The sequence below is a fragment of the Hyaena hyaena genome, unplaced genomic scaffold (genome assembly GCF_003009895.1).
Source record: "Hyaena hyaena isolate Hyena2069 unplaced genomic scaffold, ASM300989v1 scaffold_325, whole genome shotgun sequence".
Classification (NCBI taxonomy): Eukaryota; Metazoa; Chordata; class Mammalia; order Carnivora; family Hyaenidae; genus Hyaena; species Hyaena hyaena.
The window spans coordinates 1,006,062-1,026,481 of record NW_024080957.1 but is presented as its reverse complement, the minus strand read 5'-3'; the positions used below and the strand labels follow the sequence as shown (position 1 = coordinate 1,026,481).

Here is a 20,420-nt window from a genome sequence, read left to right as displayed (position 1 = left end):
CTGCTGCCCGCGTGCTGCCACAACTAACATCGCAGAATTTTTTTTGGTCTGTTTTCTATATTTTTAACTTTATTTATTTTGAGATAGAGAGAGAGAGAACACACATTAGAGGGGGAGGGGCAGAGAGAGAGGGAGAGAAAGAGTCCCAAGCAGGCCCCATGCTCTGTGCTAAGCTGGATGCAGGGCTCGATCTCACAACAGTGAGATCATGACCTGAGCCAAAATCAAGAGTCAGACGCTTAACTGACTGAACCACCCAGGCACCCTGTTTTGTACATTTTTCAAAAAACATAGTTAAGTTTATACTCTGTGTGTGCATTCATTTGATGCTACACAGAAGTCTTCCAAGGTCATGGAGAACACTTCATAATTACCATTTTAAAGGCAGCATAATGTTTCACCACATAAATATGCCACAATTTGCTTACCTGAGTTCTGTTATTGTACATTTTGCACATTCTTTTGAACATTGGTACACTTTCTGAGTGTTTTGCTATTGCAAATAATGAGGAGATTTTCTTGCTAAAACATAGAAAGAATTGTATCTTATAGTTATTTGTATATATGTGTGTATATCTGTTTTGGGTGCTAACAGCAGATATTTTGATTTATCTAATATTTACTTTCTTTGGAGTAGTTTCTCAAAAATGAAGAAGACTTGTTTGTATCTAGAATATATAAAGGACTCTTAAAAATTAATAATAAAAAATAACCCAATTTCAAAATGGGCAAAAGATTCGAATAGATATTTCTCCAAAGAAGATATACCAGTGGCCAATTAGCACATGAAAAGATGCCCAACATCATAAGTAATCACATGAATGCAAATCAAAACCACAAAGAGATATTACTTTATACCCAGTTAAAAGGACAATAAGCAAAAAGGCAATAACAAATGAAGGAAAGGATGAAAAGAAATTGGAACTCACATGAACTGCTGGTGGGAAAATGTAAAATGGTGTAGCCACTTTGGAAAAGAGTGTTGCAGTTTATCAATGGTTAAACATAGAATTATTATTTGACTCAGCAATTCCATTCCTAGATATATACCCAAGAGAAATGAAAACATACACCTACACAAAAACCTGTACGTACCCTAACAGCCAAAAAGTGGAAACAACCCAGATGTCCATTAACTAACGGATGGGTCCACAAAATGTGATGTATCCTCACAAATGGAATATTACTCAGCAATAAAAAGGAATACAGTGTACATGATACAGCATGGATGGACCTGGAAAACATTATGCTAAGTGAAAAAAGCCAGTCAGTCACAAAAGATTGCTTATTTTGTGATTTCCTGATGTAAAATGTATAGAATAGACAAAGCCATAGAGACAGAAAGCACTCCGGTGCTTGCCTAGAGCTCGCCCGGTCAGGAGGAAATAGAGAGAAACTGCAAATGAGCACAGGGGCTCCATGTGGGGAGAAGTGCTGGAATTAGTGTTACTGTTTGCCCAATATTGTAAGCAGATTAAAAACCACTGATTTCACACTTTAAATAAGTGAATTAGATTTTAATAGAGCTGTTATTTAAAAAGAGAAATCTTAGCACATTATGGGAAATATTCAGACACTGGCTCAATGTCCATATTTTAAAAGGTACCAATAATGGAGCCACCAGATTCTTGGAAATATAGCTTTCCTGGCTGCAAAGTACCTTTTGGTATCAAATTTCTCTATATGTATTTGAGATGATCTTGTAGCCACAGGAGATAATTACTAAAGTTTCTAGTCAAGTTTCAGATGGTTAACTCATAAATGCCTGCTTTTTTAAAGAACGGAGTAGGCTTCCTACTGAACCTAAACAAATTATTTTTTTAGAGAAATTAATCTAATTCATAGGCTTTTACCATAAGTTCAAAGCAAATGTGAGCTTTATCTAGGGACTGGAATAAGATTTACTTATATTTGAATACCAGATATTGCAAAAATTTTGGAAAAAACTCTATAAATCTCATATTAGAGAGATCATTTCCATTTCTAACTTTTCTAAGAATAAATGGGCTCTGGGCAGTTTGATTTAGTTGGCATTTGTTTATTTTTTTCACAAGCATTTTTGACAGCTCACAAATGATACCTATTTGTGTAGTCACACAAATGGGGACAGTGAGGGAGTGACAAGGTTGTAGAAGTACATGAGGGATTATAAATATTACTGTGGTTATTTTCAGAGAATGTAAGCTGCCACTAAGGATAACTTGCAAAGCTTTTATTAGTTAGTCATCTTTGCTTTTGCGTGAACTTATTTCAGATCTTTTCTGGGAAGAGATTTTCATAAGAGGGAAAGAACCTCAGCACACAGCCTTAAATGAGTTGGGGAGGGGCAGAAATAAAAGAAGGAAATGCAATGCTTATAGAAACAGAGATACGCTTTACCTACCACGACTTCTGCAGTGCTGCCCATGAACTTGCAAGTGCCCTTACCCCTAACCCTGTTTTAAGTAATTGTTCCTCTCTGTTGCTAGGAATGGTGGGTATTTTATTAAAAAGACATTTTGGATTCCTTCCATTCTTTCTTCAATAATTTCTCTCCATCCTATCTTACTTCTTTCCTCCCAAATTATGTCCTACTAAAGACATGGCTTCAAAGCAAGTTAATATAACTCTATATGGAGACCTGAATCATGGAGGGCTTTGTAGGGCAGGGCTCAATTTCACTGGCCTACTCCATGCTAGTAACCTCATTCAATCAGCTATGCAATGATAATACCTCAATTTATATCTCTATTGCTGGCCACGCCTGAAAGCTCCAAATCTGTATCACCAAAAACAAAAACAAAAACAAACCCATCATTAGGGTCCACATGTCCAAAACTGAGTTCATCTTCCCCTCACACCTGCTTCCCTCTCCAGGGTTCCCTTGTTTTACTAAACAGACCACCACTGAAATGGCTGCTCAAAAGAAAAACTTGAGAACCATCCTTTATAAGCTTCCTCATCTTACACATCCAAGTAATTAGGGAACTCTATCAGTCCTCTCAAGTCTCACTTGAATCTGTCCATTTCTCTCGGCTTCTTAAGCCATCACCATCTCTTGCCAGGACAAATGAAATAATCCTCCTAAGTGGGTCTCTGCCTTCAGATTGACCCCCTTTCAGTATCCCCTCCACACAGTGTCCAAACAACAGCACTTCTAAAACACAAAACGGGATTTTGTGCAACTGGTTAACATAGCCTCTGCCCACCTCTCCAGTCTCTTACCTCACCTGTGTGGAGATCTTCCGGTTCCTTGAATGAGCCAGGCATTTCCTGCCTCACAGCCAATTCTGCCTGAAGAAGATCTTCATTTGAAGACTATCTTTTCAAGAGGTTTCTCAGATATTAGAGATAAAGAAATACGTAAGACTCATTTTATACCAATATCTGCTCCACATGGAGCAAACTGTGTGTGGATACAGGTCATCTGTACAGTACCTAGTTGTATAGTACAAATGGCTAACTAGGAAACACTAGTGAATTATTTATGTTTCTCTTTTCTTTTTAGCAAATACTACATTCTGTAATGCTTTCAATATTGCAATTTAGGTTATTCTATCCTAACTTTGACTTTATGGTACATTTAAAATTTTTAATCAAACAGTATATAAATTAAAATTTTGATCCTAACATTTTTTAAGTGATACAGTTTCTAATCATGTTCTCCTAGTTTTTTCATTTAATCCTGGAAAATTTAATTCAAATCTGTTGTGATAGAGAAGACACAGGCAACATTTGAAGCCAGATAGACTTGAGCTCAAATCCCCAAGTATGGTACTTAGTGAACTTTGAAAACTGCTTAACCTTTCTGAGTCTCAGTTCTTTACCTACAATGTGAGGATATTCAGGGTTGTTAAGATTAAATGAGACAGCATGAATAAAAGTGCCAAATATAATTCCCGATTCATAGTGGACCTAGCAGACTTTATTCTTCCTCATTTATTTTATGTCCTATATATCTACAGGTATATCGGCAGGTGGTATTTTTTACATAGACCCACAAGCACCCATTTTTATAAACATATACTGTAAAGGCCTTCCAAAATTGATACCTAGATATAATGTTGTGGGACTATTTGTGTGTGTTGTTTGGGACACTGGAGCAAAGCCAAAGTAATTAAATCCCTTACAAATTTAGTAATATAAAAGGCCCCAGGCATTGGCCATTGTAATTATTCTATTTCTGGGAAGAAAAGAGACAGGTTTATTTGCAGTATCCCATGCTTAATCATTAGTATTAAATGAATCCAGACCAGAACTAATCAAAGAAGCAAACAGCTGATTACTGCTGTTTTGTAAAATAAAGAAGTAATTGATGTTCACAGAGGTTAAAATGGCCAAAAAGGCCTTTAAATAAATGGTTCAGCTCTTTTTCTCCCTTTATAGCTGGTTTTCAATGGTCTTTAGTCTGTGATTACTTAAATATTCATTTATTTCAGAAGCCTTTTTGTGCAAATCCCAATTAAAAAACCAATCACGTTCTTAATAAATTGGGCTAACAACTTCTTTCAAAGAAGAAACAAATAAATCACAATGTTTCATCTATAAAATTTGACTTCACATGACTATTTAGGCAATTAATTCAATTATAATCTGGAAAGATCATTAAGCCTCATAGATTTAATCCTTATGATTGAGTTACAAGAAAAGGAAGAGCTCTGGTATGCCTTGTATGACATAGAGAATCTGTTATGCTTTGTTTGTTCAATCATTCTGTTATAATTTTCTCCACATACATCTTACACTCGTTTACTCTCAGTATAACTAGAGTGACTGCACATTTACAGTTGTGTTTGTAATTGGTGACCCAGTTGCATTTTATAATCTGGCTAGCAATATTGGTATAATTAGCATATATCTTTCTTTTGGCTTTTCAAAGGGGTATTACAATCACTAAATTTAAATTCCAGTGGTGAGCCACAGAAGGTGGAATCTTTCCTACCAATTATAAAATAATGCCTTTTTTTGCTTATTCTGAAAGTTGACCACAGTATAGGGTTTGAATAGGACCTAAACGTGAGAGATTATTCATTTGATTCTAGCCACACTTGTACCCACCCTGCCTATTAGAGAGATTCTTTACAGTTTCCATAATATTATATTTTAAAGAATATAATCAATTTCAATAAAAAGGAAGACATATTTGTTTCCTATAAGTAAAACTTTTACTATTTCTTATAAAAAGAAGATAGAAAATTGTGTGTGTGTGTGTGTGTCTAGTGAGGAAACTATATGGGAAAATGTTAGAACTTCCCTATTCTTATAGGAAAGCTTTGATAGATAAGTAAATAAGGAAGAAGTGAGAAGATGTGGAAAGGTCCATGATACTTGATTTTATGTGTCAACTTGATACGACTAAGGGAGGCCCAAATAGTTGGTAAAACATTATTTATGAGCGTGTTTGTCAGGTGTTTCTGGAAGAGTTTAGCATTTGAATTGATAGAGTGGGTAATGATTACCCTTCCCAAAGTAGGTGGGCATCATCCAATTACTTGAGGACCTGAATGGGGGGGGGGGGGGAAGGCACAGAAAGGGAACATTTTCTCTCTTTGCTTGAGCTGGGACATCCATCTTCTCCTGCCCTCAACATTGACTCTTATAGGTTTTTGGCCTTCAAATTTGGGCTAGGACTTACATCACCAGCTTTCCTGGTTCTCCGGCTTAAGGACAGCAGATCACAGAACTTCCCAGCCTCCGTAATCAGGTGCACCATTTCCTAAAATGAATCTCTTCTTATATATTTCTACATATCCATGGATATCCTATCCTGTACCTAATACAAGGCTTTTGCTTTTACGTGTGGAAAATACACAAATGAATTGATAGAGATGAAGGAGCAGTGAGAATGCACTCTCCTCATGCTAGAAGCCAAGGCATGGCCAAACTGAATCCCCAGCAAAAAGCCATGCCATTGACTGTCTATCAAGGAAACATCATCAAAATATTGAGAGCTCAATGGACTCAGAGTGTGTTGGTATCAGAACCTAATGGTTATTGCTAATAAAAGTTTGAAGCTTAAGGTACTACAAAAAATACTGAAAATGGTCTCATTTAGATAAAAAATTAGGAGTCTGTCCTTCTCAGACTCTTCTTCAGCTCTTGTGAGCTGATTTTTAAAAAAGTAACTTGAATTCTATTCCTGGATAAGCCAGATATTTAGACATTCTTGGACTGTATTGATATAGCATCTAGTACAGTACTTTCCAAGTACACATCCATGGATACCATCCAGAGAGATGTTAACGTGATCAACATAATTATAACACACACTACACACTGGGTTCCCAGAGTAAATTAAAGCCTCCAGGGAATCCTGCAGTACGAATGCATGTTTAGCACTGTTGAACTGGTGTTTCTAAAACCCAGCTGGGTATATATGCTTTCTTTCTTTGCCACACACCCAATAACATTATGAGGAATTTGAGTTTCGAAAATATTGATGCTTGTATCAATTAAAATGCTTTCAGCTGTAGGGCACCTGGGTGGCTCAGCTGTTTGGGCATCTGACTTTTGATTTAGGTTCAGGTCATGATCTCATCATTTGTGGGATCGAGCCTCGTCAGACCTGGGATTCTCTCTCCTCTCCCCTGCTCATGTGTGCACTCACTCGCTCATTCTCTCTCCCTCAAAGTAAATAAACTTAAAAAAAAATGCTTTCAGCTGCAAGTTACAGAAAACCAAAATTAGAGTGGCTTAATAGGACATTTATAAAAATCACAAACTGAAAAGTTGAGAAGGAAATGATCGCTGCTGTTACTTCAGTGGCTTCAGGGGAACAATAATGTCAGGGCCAGTATCTCCGGGATTCCCTTGTCCCTTCATTCATAATTTACAAAGTGAGAAAATAGTTCTCATCCAAGTTGGCAGAGAGGTTGGGGCTGTCAGCATTTCTTGCTTTCATCCAGGAATCAAAAGATTTCAGAAACTACCCAGTAGACTTCTAATTCAGCCCTTGCTCCAAGTGAGCTGATTAGATTCTGTAATGGAGGTAGGCAATCAAAGAAACTGGCTGTGGCTGGTGGGTTAGCCAATCTAGAGCCTTCATCAATGGTAGGGTTAGTTTTAGAGACTTGCATTGTAGTTGCATGCCCCAGCTTTCACCAAGGGATACTGTTAGAACCAATGATATGAAACCTATTGATGTTTTTTTAGTAGAAGCATTCCCTTCATGAGGATTTGCCCAAAGTAAAAGAATATACTCTATTAGCAATAATCGCGCCTCGGATAAACCTCATTGGCTACAATACTGCCACTGCGCAAAGCTGAGAATATACTCTAAAGAGTCACATGAGAACCTCCTCCCAGGCTCAATGCTATCTTCTCCCTCTCTGCCAGGCTCATTCCAGCGACAACGTTTACCCCACACAGCATTTTTGATTCTATCTTCGCCCTAGAGGCCACATTGCTGCGGTTGAATCTTCAAGGTCTCACATCCTCACTGTACATGGGGATCTACACAAGTTTCTTACTGTTCCAAGACCTGTAGATCTTTCTTCTTGTTGCCTTGTGAGCCTTTTCCACTCATCAAACTCTTATTTTTCTCAACACACTTTAGTATTTGCAAATAACAAATATTTAAATACAAATACTTAAATAACAAATACTCTGGAACAGGGTTGTGGGGTTTTTCTCTTTTGGGTGCTACTATGTATGTCCCTGACACAAAGCAGCACAGTCTCCTGATATAAAAGGAATATAGGCAGAAATGATAAGTTAGCATTATAAAAATTGTTTGGCCATACACTACACAATAAACTACTTAATAACAAAGTAAGATGTTTGGTATTTAATTTCTGTCTCTCCTGATAGCTGCATTCATTTGACTGACACTGTTGGCCAACTCTGTCCTCACCTTTTGCCAAATTTTTATTCTTCCTACCACACCCACCTTTCTTTCCTTTACTCTCAGCAGACCACTAGCTACAGTCTTCTGAGGAGAAATAGATCATCCTGTCACTTCACACCTCTATTGTCACCCACCTTCTTTTCCTTCAGTTTTTTGTTTTCATAGTTTTTATTCTAGTCAAAGTTGATACCTGCATTTGTGCTTGCGATCTCATCACTTTGTCATTTCCTCTCATCAATCATCTTGCACTCTTAGCATTTCAACTGCTGCCTCCATGTGGACTTCTCTCCTTTGCCTATTAACATTCTCAAGTCTTCCCCATCTTAAAACATTTTTAAAAATAAGTTTCAAACTATTGTTCTCCTCCCTTCCCCCTAGATTTCTTGGAAGACCAAAAACACCTGTGGTCTCTACTTTCTATTTTCTCAGCTAGTTGCAAACTCACCATTCTCGTAAAGTCATTATATCCAATGACTATTCAGTCCTCTTCCATTTGAACACCTGCTTGCTAGACAAAGTGAGTGCTAATGAGGCTCACTTCCCTGTGTCTTTCTGGCTCTATGCCCATTTTAATCATGCTAAAGCTAAGAGAATTAGTATGGTAATCTAGATTGGGATCAACAAAATAAATGTTGCCCATCATTTGTTTTTACAAAGTTTTATTGTCACAGTCATTTGCTTGCATATTGTTCATGGCTGTTTTCATGCTCTAAAAGCAAAATTGACTAGCTATGACAAGACACTGGCCTGCAAAGCCTTTTTTTTTTTTTTTAAGCATTTAATTTTGAGAGACAGAGTATGAGCACGGGAGGGGCAGAGAGAGAGGGAGACACAGAGTTGGAAGCAGGCTCCAGGTTCTGAGCTGTCAGCACAGAGTCCAACACAGGGCTTGAACTCATGAACCATGAGATCATGACCTGAGCCAAAGTTGGACGCTCAATCAACTGAGCCACCCAGGCGCCCCAAACCTACAATATTTAATAACTGGCCCTTTATAGAAAAAGTTTGCTGACCACTTTCTAGATGATCTAAACAATCTACATCTAGATGAAATAATGCCAGTAAGAACCAAGAGAAAATAAGTATAAGATATATAAAAAGATTTTATTGATAGGGGCACCTAAGTGGCTCAGTCAGTTAAACACCTGACTTCAGCTCAGGTCATGATCTCACGGTTTGTGGGTTTGAGCCCTGCATTGGGCTCTGTGCTGACAGCTTGGAGCCTGGAGCCTGCTTTGGATTCTGTCTCCCTCTCTCTCTGCCCTCCCCCAGTTACAATCTGTCTGTCTCTCTCTCTCTCTCTCAAAAATAAATAAACGCTAAAAAATTTAAAAAATATTTTATTGATAGAAATTAATGACAATTGGAAGAGGTGCTGTAAGGAAACAAAATTTTTATAATGACACCTAGAGATATCCAATTTGTGATGTATGAGTAAACAGTGCTGTGTTAACTAAGGGAGCTGACAGGAAGCCAAGAAGTTTGGGTGAGGAGGTGATGCAGAATGGGAGTATATGATCATGATTTTACTTAGAGCTATTTTACACTTGAGTATTCTTACATCCAAATAAAGATAATATGTAGGACTCCAGTGTCCAGGAGGATAAAAGGGGCTAAAGAGAAAAGTTTGGGAATGCCATTGTGTCAGAAATAGAAAACATGGAACCTGAAAAGAAAGTGCTCGCAATTAAAAAAGTTCCAACACATCAATTTTTCCTTCCTACCAATTAAGGAAGGAAATTAAGTTCCTTAGAACTCAGTTAAGACTCTGCATACCATTTCTCCATTATACTTCATACTTTTTACGTGATGATTTTAGCATGTAGAGTTGATCCTCTTTATTCATGACCTCCATATATGTGAACTTACACACTTGCTAAACACACATACTTACATACATACTTGCTAAAATGTATTTTTAACCCCAAAATTAATGTGCACAGAGTTTTCACAATCATTTGGAGACATGATCAAAGCGGTAAAACTTTTGAGGCGCCTGACACACATGTTCCCGTCTCAGGTTGAGCAAAGTGATGCTCTGTCTCATTTCAACTCTCAAACTGTAAGACAAATGTCCATTTTGTAGTCCATTTAGTGTCATGCTTTCTGCAATTTTGGGCTTTTTGTTGATATTTAAAATGTCCCAAACCGCAATTTTGAAGGGCTCTGTAGTTATGTTCCTAAGCACAGGGCTGTAATGTACGTTATGGAGGAAACATGTGTTATTAGATGAGCTTCATTCAGGCATGAGTTATAATGCTGCCGGAGTGAAGTCAATGTTAACGAATCAACAATATATATTAAATAAGATCCCTTTAAATAAACCTACATAAAGCAAGGTATTAACCGATTACTTGGGAAAGATGTTATAAACAGAAGCTTATAGGAACCTAACCCTGTATTTCCTCTAGCAATGTTTTAGTATTCACTGTTTGTGGGAAGTTTATAGAACTATCGTAAGTAATGTACATCATCAGATTATAAATTTCTTAAAGAATCCCTTATTCACTTTTTTTAAAAAATTCAATTTATTTAAACTAAAAACAAAAACACAACAGAAGAGTTCACCCGTTTCTGGGGAAATAAAAATCCCTTGTTCATCCTTTTGCAACATGCAGTACACTGCCGTTTACTAACATTTTCTGAAAGTATCTAGTTATTAGCAGAGAATAGACTTGTTTTCAAATTTAAGTGGCTTTTTAACAGACAGGATCTAATAAACACACGTGTACTGGAAAGGAGTTGAAAAATGACATGTGTCAAGGCTAAGACCTCCGGGCAAGGAAGCTTTCTTAACAAACTCAGAAATACTTTAAAGCAAAAGACAATCACAGATGTAAAAAAGCACTTTTTAATTTTTAACCAAAAGGGTCATTAAGTCGATATAATAAGTTTTTTGTTTGTTTTTTACTGAAGTATTTATAATAATGTCAGTCAGTATGCTTAAGCAACATGGTTATTTAATGAAAGTTAAGATGGGGCAGTTGTAATTTGTGTGAAATTTACAATTAGAATTTAAAGTTCTTTAAAGTCTTATAAAATTCTAAACGGATAAGAATTCTTCAAATTGGAAGTCAGATAACTTAATTTTAATACAATTTGAAATTAAAGAACAATTGTTTACACAACAAATAAAGACAAATTTCCAAGACAGATATAAAAATGTAAATTCAAAAATAAACAGAAGAAATGTAAACAGTTATATCAACTTGTAAATGTTGTTTAGAGCAAAGCTATTCAAAGTATGGTCCATGTGCTCCTAGCAACCCATCCCAAGTGAAAGAAAGAACTTGTGCCAGAACAAAAACGAACTATATCATTAATCAGCTGACTTTTTATAATAAGACTTTCTTTAAAGGAAGCAATGTTTTGATGTACCTTCTGTGACAGGGGCCTAATCTCATTAGAGACTGTAGAACACATACTGCTTATTTTTATTTAAAGTGCCATTATAATTTTACTGACCAGAGTTAACTTGACCCTGGGGACAAAATTAAAATGACAAGTGTAACTCTCATCTATACTTTATTTTTTAATCCTATCTGTCCAAAATTTAACAGTTTATAAATCCAACAATTTAACATTAATTTTCAGATGTGTTTTAGTGTTCCTGACATCTGTTAACCTCAGAGGGACTAAGATTCCTGCCTTAATGAGATATATCATCTACTTTTAATATTTGTTTTCAATCTTGGGAGAAAAAGAATAAGAATTGAGTCATTTGTTAACAAGTTCTCTCTAAATACTGGTTTAGTTTATTTTCACATTTTAAACAGTGAAAATATTTAAATTCACTTTTATTGAAAAAACTGAATTTTTATGTTGTTTGTTCAACTCCTAGTTGCTTTTTTATAATAAAAACTATTAGGGGAAAAAGGTATGGAAATTTACAACTCTGTGTATTCTGTTAACTAAGGAGCAACAGATGAACTACTTTAAGATTCTTCAGATTAAAAGAAAGCTGCCATAAAATATTTTGTAAGAATCAGCTTATAATTTAAAATTCAAAATTTTATTTTTAACTTTTACTATGGCATAATTCCTCTAGAAATTTAAAAATAAAATATGATCTTTTGTAAAAATCCTCCTTCATGAATGGCTTACTAAATTTTACCTGCATTAGCTTAATATGGAAGGCAAATAACTGGACAATCAACAATTTAGAAAAAATTCATCAGTTTTAGATACACCAGAGCCCAATTTAGCTTCTGCAATGGCTAGTTTATTGAACCAATCATTAAAGAATTTAAATGTGTATTTAAATGTCCATAAGAAGAGAGCTCCTTTGGGTTGGACACAATATAGTAGAGGAAAGAATCTCTAAAAGAAAGTTGTCTAAAGACCATATATTTTATCTATCTATACACAAATACATACACCTATATATATATACACACATATACACACACAAATAGAAATAACTTTTCCTTTAAGGCATGCTAAAGATTTAAAAGGAATTCACCATTTAGTCAAATAAAGTGAACTGATGGCTATTAAAAACAGTTTTAAGTTATTTGGAGTCTCATCACATTTCAGATAAAGACTTTACAGTAATATGCAATTCAAGGGGGGGATCTCAAGAATTTTTTTTTTCTCAAAATACAATTTCATTTGATATGGTAACTTGGTCATGAGGTAATTATCCTGACATGATAATATAACAGAATTTTTAATAGTAACCAGGTGCAAAATCATCAAAGATAACCAAAAACAGAGCAAATTTCCCTTTATTAGCACTAAACAGTCACCAGCCACCCTGCTATCCTTAGACTCTTGCATTGGTTGCAGCAAAGGCCCATTCTAAGGCCATCCTGCAGATGGCCTTCTGTTGAGCCTCCTCACTCACTGGAATCTGACATAAGAACTTTAGATGTGCATAATGTCATCGGGTTTTATGACCACATCCACCTTGATGTTGTGGACTCTGGCACTGTGTTAACAGTCTTACTGGTATTGTGATTTTTTTTTTTATGTATACTATTAGAACTCTGAATGACTGGCTTATATTCTAAGACTTATATCCTAAGACTTAGAAAACATCTACAATTCTGTAAGTTGCCAAAATAAGTCAGCATTTTCTTCTACACTCAATTAATATGTTTGGCCATCCAAAATAGAGATATTCAGTTTTCCTTACGTATCTTCTACTTCAGAAATTCTGGAAGATGAAAATCCTCTACACTTGTGTACCATCTAAGTCTCCATCTTTCAGTCCCATTAAATCTGAAGTGTGCTGAGAGAGGGCAAAAGATATCTGAGTTAAAAAAATGATACCATGCTGGTTTGTTTGTTTGTTTTTTGAGTTTTTTTGCTCCAACTTGTATCGAATATCCCTAACTGGGTTTCTAATTTCCCTCTTTGCTCTGGTTAAAGGACCTGTCTCATACAGCAGATCATATATCCTGGGAATCTTAGGCAGTTTCAAAATATTTGTGATTGAAATATTTTCAAATATAAAATATCCCACATCTGTAAAAATAGTTAATATTCTTGCTTAAACTTGACATTGTTATCTTAATAAAATTTTGTCAGTAGAGGCATATATAGAACTTACCTATAGAACCTATTGAATTCAACTGTCTTCACTTTGTTCAGTTTTATATCAACCATAATATAACTCGAATCACTGTTTTCCTCATCTGTAAAATATTTTGATAAATCCATTTGAACTTGAATTCTTCAATTAACATGTAAACTCACATGCATAGCTTTATTTTTGTCATATACTTAAATATTTTCTTCTCTCAAGAGTTAATATTTCAGAACAGGAAACAAAATTATGCTTACTACTAGTAATTTAGCATTAAAACACTTCCCTAAACTCTTCTATGCAAAAGTGCATTTACAATATAAACATGCCATAAATGAACCTATAAGCCACAATCTCACATTGGAGTAGATTTCAAATTCCAAATTCAGTCCAATAAGTCAAAGAGAAAAGTGCTAACACAACAAATCTGAAACAAGTTCATGGGGATTGGGCAATGAGTTATCAAAGCGAAATCTTTTGGAAACCATGCTGCTATCCTCTGGAATATTCTCTTTGTCTTCTCGATCACTACAGGTTCCATTACAAGAGGATTTAGAAGTTTTGTCTTCAGAGGACCTTAATGAATGATCCTGACTTTGAGAGGAAGTGGAAGTTTCTTCAGGGTGAAATAAGTTTCCAAAGTCCCACTGCTGTAGCCAAGAATGAGACAGGCAGATTTCTGCTGTGGGTCTTTTCCTTTGAAAGAAAGCATCAAGTGAAAATGGAGAACCAAAAATCAAGTTGGAAACATCTGCAGTTTGATATACTATAGACTTATTTTTTTAATTTATTACGAAAATAACACATACTCATAGTATAGAAGGGAATAACCATACCAAAACTGGAGTACCTACAGTTTCTTTAATATTGACATGTACTGAAAATTCCATTCATCATGGAGCTTACAGGTAAGACTAGTCAAAAACCTTGAGGACATATGTTAACCTCACAAAATAAAAATTAGTAAAATTATAAAACTTCTTGGGTTAAAGACATAAAATTCTGAAGGTAAACATACGTAACTTATAATCTTATTATTTTGTGTTCTTAAGAGCAATACTGTTAAATCTTGAAAATAAAGGTTGCTTTTGAATGATGCTTATCCAATATTTTGAGTTTTTACATTTTGCTTTCTCTTTTGAAAATAATATGGTCAAATGTCACAATATTTCAGAAGTTAGGAAAATACCTATCGATAGAACTACAACCTTAACACAATCACCATCTCCATTAGAACATGTTTTCTTAGTCTTTATCTTCATTTTTTATGACCATTTTATGTTCATTTTTTCTGATTATAAAGAAGTTAATTTACTTACTATAGAAATTTTTATGTTCATTTTTTGATTATAAAAAATTAGTGGCTCATTTTAGAAATTTTAGAATCTAAGTAAAAAATATTTAAGAAAATGAAACCTGCTTATAACTAGAAGTAAACAGTATTTTTACTTCTACTATTAAATAACCATTTATGTCCAAAATATGGCCAGTGAAAATTTGTCTGGACTTGCATTAAGCCAATAAAATAATTAGCAAAACCTGTGAGGTTCTTTGTCCTTAAAGTGATAAGAAAATGAGTCCTCCAGATTAAGTAATGGTCAGAGATAAAAGACCTGACAAGTAACAAAACCAGGATCCTAACCCAAGGCGTTTTAAAGTACATGGGGCGGCTCTCAGTAAAGAAATGGGAGGTCAGCTTTTTCTTTTCCTGCTCTGAAGTTTTCAATGAGTGAAGTAAGAGTGGGATCCCAAACCATGGTTTCAAATCCCTTCTTCTGCAGGTGGTCAAAGAGCATCTGATCCTTAAACATTTGATAGTCTGTAATTTACACTTGCCATATAACTATAATTATTTGACTATAATTCACAACAAAGTCTATCATAGTCAGTCATGTGTATTGTAAACTTTCTATTTCTAATTATTTTACGGAATTTCAAGATTTAGTAGCAGGTTGAGAGAGAAATAACACAAATCTTCTCTTTACTCCGAAATTTCCTGCTGTATGTTTTATTTATTTTCCATGTTTGAAGTTATAGATTTGTTATTTAATGATCTCATACCACCTCTCTTCCCATTTTATCTGAAACTTGAGAGCATACTTCCAATAATTTTATCCTGTTTTAGAATATATCTTTCTTAATAGATGTAGGGTTCATTTTTTGATAGTATTTAAACAAATTAATGTTAAAACTTACTCTGGATTTTTTACTAAAAGACTCTGAATAAAGTCTGTGGCCAGCTGTGAAACTGATGAAAATGTTTCTTCTGAATAATCTACATTAACTTGAGAAATATTGAGGTATGTTTCTTGATTATCTTCTCCCACAAATGGAGATGTATGAGTTAACAGCATATATGCTATTATGCCAATATTCCTGAAAAACAAGTAAGAGAGAAGAGGGGAACTTAAAACATGTTAATCTGAAAACATTTATATAAAGTAAAATTGATACTCAGCATATTCCTGACCTCAGAACTTGTAAAGTACAGACTTTAAATTGGTTTTCAAATTTCTTATATTATTAAAACTAAAATAACTATGTAATCTCAGTCTGCCTCAGAGAAAAAGAATATAAGGGGAATGCACATGTTACATGATTATAATGTATCAAATACATAGCATGATATCTATAGTCTGCTCTTCATTCGCACACGGTTACTAAGTACACAAATCTGATCAAAGGGCAGCATTTCCTAAATGGTGTACAAAGACATAGTAATGATCTGTGAGGCATAACCAGAAGTTCTGTGCAGATCAAGTCTGTAAGTTTAGCAAAGCACAGAATTGGGCAGGTGTATATTTTTTTCACTGCAAAACTTTTCAAAGCCTTAAATACATTCACGAGAAGTCTGAAGCTCAGGAGCCAGAAAAAGACAACACATACAGTACATGTTTCCCACTTATTTAGCCACAGGACCATTTTTCCTTGGCAAGCCCATCACAGTTCCATGGAACATAGGGAACAAGTCTAAACTCTTCCAACTGGCCTATGGAGTCAGACCCTCACTATGATCCCAACTCAAGTTCCAGTATCAGTTCCAGTTCTACTCCCTATGATATCTGATGTTCAAAATATGATTTTGCTAGCCACAGAAACTCACAATGCCCTAGAGATACAATCCCCTAAAACTAAACTTTTGTATGAACCTGACCTCATTTTCTGCGTAGCAAATACCTTCCCCGTTTCTCTAGACCTATATTAGGTATCTCCCATCTGGTGCTTGTCTGCTGTTTCCTCCATGCTCATTAAGTATTTCACCTTATTACAGAATGTCTCACACAGTACTGTAACTGTTGTGCTTTTTTATTAGACCAACTCTTCCTTCAGGAAAGGGATATTCCTATTTATTACTGTACCTCTGACTCAGAGCCAAAGTACTACTTAAAAAGAATATATAAGTAAATGTCTTCTTCAGGCACAGTAATAATCCTTGAAAAGAATCTTTTATAGAAAGCCTTATTATTTACATTTGGAATCAAAGAAGCCTAGAATATATTCTACCAAACGTTTAATGAAAGCATGTAGGTAACTAACAAAATCTTACCACATATCTGTCGCTGTGGTAATAGGATCATAGTTCAGGATTTCTGGAGCTGAAAGAAAAGATAAAATTGAAATTCAATACCGACAAATTTAAAAACATGAAATTATTTTATAATAAATTAAAATTAGTTTCATTTTAAAGAACTAGTAATATCAAATTGATAGAAATTTAGCATAGTACTAATTATACTGTGGGGCATCTGGGTGGCTCAGTCGGTTAAGCTTCCAACTTTGACTCGGGTCATGATCTCACGGTTTGTGAGTTCAAGCCCTGCGTCAGGCTCTGTGCTGTCAGCTTGGAGCCTGGAGCCTGCTTCGGATTCTGTGTCTCTCTCTGCCCCTTTCCTGCTTGCTCTCTCTCTCTCTCTCTCTCGAAAATAAACATTTAAGAAAATTTTAAAAATTATCCTGTGATTGGACATTTAAACGTATCTAATGTTGAGCAAATTATATACTTGGTTCAAAAGCACAAAAAATATTCTTGGAATAACCAGTAGCTATGGAGAATTTTTTTTAATCATTAAAATTAATCTCAGGAAAAACAGTTATGAAGAAGTAAAATTTTAGACACTGGAATCTTTTTAAAAATTTTAGTTTGATTACTCTGTTAAGAATTAGTTTGTTATTTTATTACACTGATTTAAGTTTTTCTTTTCAGAGTAAAGAGAATTGTATATATTTACAATAACATGAGTAAATTATGCTTTCTGAAAGTGCTTTAAATTTTCAAGTAGATTAAATAGCCCTCTTAGACTATCAAAAACCTAATTTCCTATTCAATTAACTTCCCATTATCTCCTTCCCTGCCAACTTCTTAAGTGCAAAATAAATTCTTTATATCTTGTGAACTTTATCATAAATTTCAAATTAGTAGAGTCCAGACTAGGATTTATGCTTGAATAATAACTTTGTTTCACAAAAATTATTTCCTAAAGCCTAACATTTTCATTAATAAAGACTTTGAGTCATACATATTTGTCAGTCTCTGTCCATCGTACAACCTACCCACCCTATACATACTTCTGTGAGCTGTGTTACCTATAATCATAATCATTTATTCTAGGACACTATAGCCCCTATTAGCATTCAAAAGTTAGTAATTTTGCTTTGTTTTCATTTTGGGAAAGTCAGCTGCCTTGCTGAGTAGTACCTGTTCTGTGTAGTTGCATCTTTTCAATACTTGCATGGGGGTATCAATATAAGGAACAACAAAAAAGTGCAAAAAAATGCATTTTATAAATTAAAATATTTTAAATTTATGTGCTGCCTCATAGAACTTAACTTTTTTTCATCCGCATGATTTTATTTGTTGATATAGTACAATATCCCCAGATTATCTCACTAGGACCTTTTTTTGGTATCCTCCTTTTACAACCCTAGGTAAAATCTCACATTTTTAAGCAGTAGCAACAAAAATCAAGCAGTCCTGCTAAAAATTCTTGCAAAACTGAAGATTATGTATATTGTAAACAGCTTCAGAGTTGGGACCAGGACAGAAGTAGAAATGACATCTATCCAATAGCCAGCCTTCAAAGATAATAATGACTGGACCATGTGACTCCCTGTTTTCCTTTTTTTTTTTCATTTTTTCCTGTTCCCTAACTTCCCTTCACCCATTTTTCTTTATGTAATAAGCTACTGCACAAAAACATTAACTTTTGAACTTACATGTCCAATGTCATGTGAATTGTTGTGAATGTCTCAATTAGCCTACATTCACTAAAGTTCATTTAAATGTGTCATAACCAAATTTCAATGCATTAAAATACCTGAATCAAATATATCCTGGAATTACATGCTCTAAAATATGGTTTTATAGAGGTATCATTTAGTTGATAAATTTCAAAATGGTGTAAAAATAAAAGGGAATTCTCACCTAAGTATTCTGGCGTTCCCATAATTTCCCGAAGTTCACATGCATTCCCTATTTTTCGAGACATTCCAAAATCTACAATTTTTATGTCTCCAAGAGGGTATATGCTGCTTAATAATATATTCTGTGGCTAAATAAAGCACAATAAAAATTGGTAAGTAATATACAACAATAAAATTATGCTAGTCTCAGATCAGAGGTAAATTAAATGTTTAGCTATTACACATGTCATTGAATCATTCACCAAATATGTACTGAACTACTAGTTAGGAAAAGCTTTACACTCAATGATAAATGAAATTAAAATTATACTTAAAGGACTCTTAGTTTGGATGAAAAAGAAGTTAGATGAATATACAGATTCATTGATTATGAGATATACGGGATAATAAAGGCAAGACTACTTAATTCTGCCTATTATAAAGTCTAAGAAGCTTTTGCTATAGAGGTGATATTTAAGCTGAACCTTACATGGTAAATAGAAGTATTCCAGTTAGAAAGGCACTCTAGGGAACAGCATGAAAGAAAATATGAAGGAATAAAAAATGTATATATTTCCAGGAACAGAAAATGGTTCAGTATGATGGTTCTGGATCTGACTGTTGCCAGGTTTGTAGCTTAGACAGTAAGATATGGATGCATGGAAGGTGTCACCCATTGCTTCCCAGAACCAAGTGACTTTGCTGAGGTCTATTACAAAATTCCTCGCCACTGTCATAACCATTATAGTTGCCAAGGTGCTGCTCCCAAAGTCTGTGAGAAGAATCCTAAGTCTAACTTGGGGAAAACCTCATGCTTGTTTATTATTAAATCACAGAGACATTAAAGAAGAGGTAAGGATAATTAGATCTGCTGGTGTCAACCATAGGCTTTAGCATATACAAAGTCAGGTTTATTTGCCATCCCTGACTTCAAGTGTTATATGGTATTATGTAATCCACTTCATTTATCCTTAGCAGGAGAAAGACCCAACAAGAAGTGTGCTGGGGGGGGATTGATCCTCCTGATATGTACCATATTGTTATTTTTCCAATATCTTATTGGTAGGAGACATGGCACGGCTGCCAGGGAGTTAATAATACCCTTTTTCCAGAGGGGGGCCCAATACAGAAAAACGGATTTTTTTTTCTTTTGAAAATAGGTAAGAAAAAGAAAGTCTAGTTTGAGACTTATAAATCTTAAATAATCATTATTGTGAAAGTGGTAGTGAAGGGCAAAGGATTATGCAACAGGGAGACAATATAGAAAGAAGAATCCAATGTTCAAAAAATAAGAGACTGATTGAGATTTTGGGTGGCTGTGGAGGAAGGATAAAGAGAAAGGATAACAAGAGTTTGAAGTGGTATTTCAGGGATTGAGTAAGGGCACTGCATCGTCTTGGTGTACAAAAGAAGAGGGGCCAAAGGACTAAATGTCTCAAGGGGAAAAGCATGAATATAATGGGAACAAAGAAATGAGAACTAGAAGGAAGTTATCTTCAGAGATGGAGATTAGACTAGAGTATTTTAGAGATGGGGCAGTTTTACAAGATGAGAGAACCCAGGATGTCAGAGTGGGATGGGGGTACAATGATTGAAGGATTAGAAAATGGAGGAATAATGGTTTTTAAGAGCCCAGTGATTAGTCTGATCTGCTCGCACACGCAG

The 20,420-nt window shown here is 35.0% G+C and overlaps 1 protein-coding gene and 1 pseudogene across 1 annotated transcript in view; both read right to left on the bottom strand.

Moving 5' to 3' along the window:
- Positions 1-7,111: 7,111 nt before the first annotated feature.
- LOC120242984 lies at positions 7,112-7,243 on the bottom strand (annotated as a pseudogene).
- A 5,555-nt stretch (positions 7,244-12,798) lies between these two features.
- STK17B (serine/threonine kinase 17b) overlaps positions 12,799-20,420 on the bottom strand; it is a 32,220-nt gene continuing 24,598 nt past the window's right edge. Inside the window, exons 5-8 of the mRNA XM_039248960.1 lie at positions 18,778-18,904; positions 16,903-16,951; positions 15,552-15,731; positions 12,799-14,051 (exon numbers count right to left, since the gene is read on the bottom strand). Coding sequence (XP_039104891.1) covers positions 13,769-14,051; positions 15,552-15,731; positions 16,903-16,951; positions 18,778-18,904 — 639 coding nt within the window. The 3' untranslated portion in view covers positions 12,799-13,768. The remainder of the gene's footprint in view (positions 14,052-15,551; positions 15,732-16,902; positions 16,952-18,777; positions 18,905-20,420) is intronic.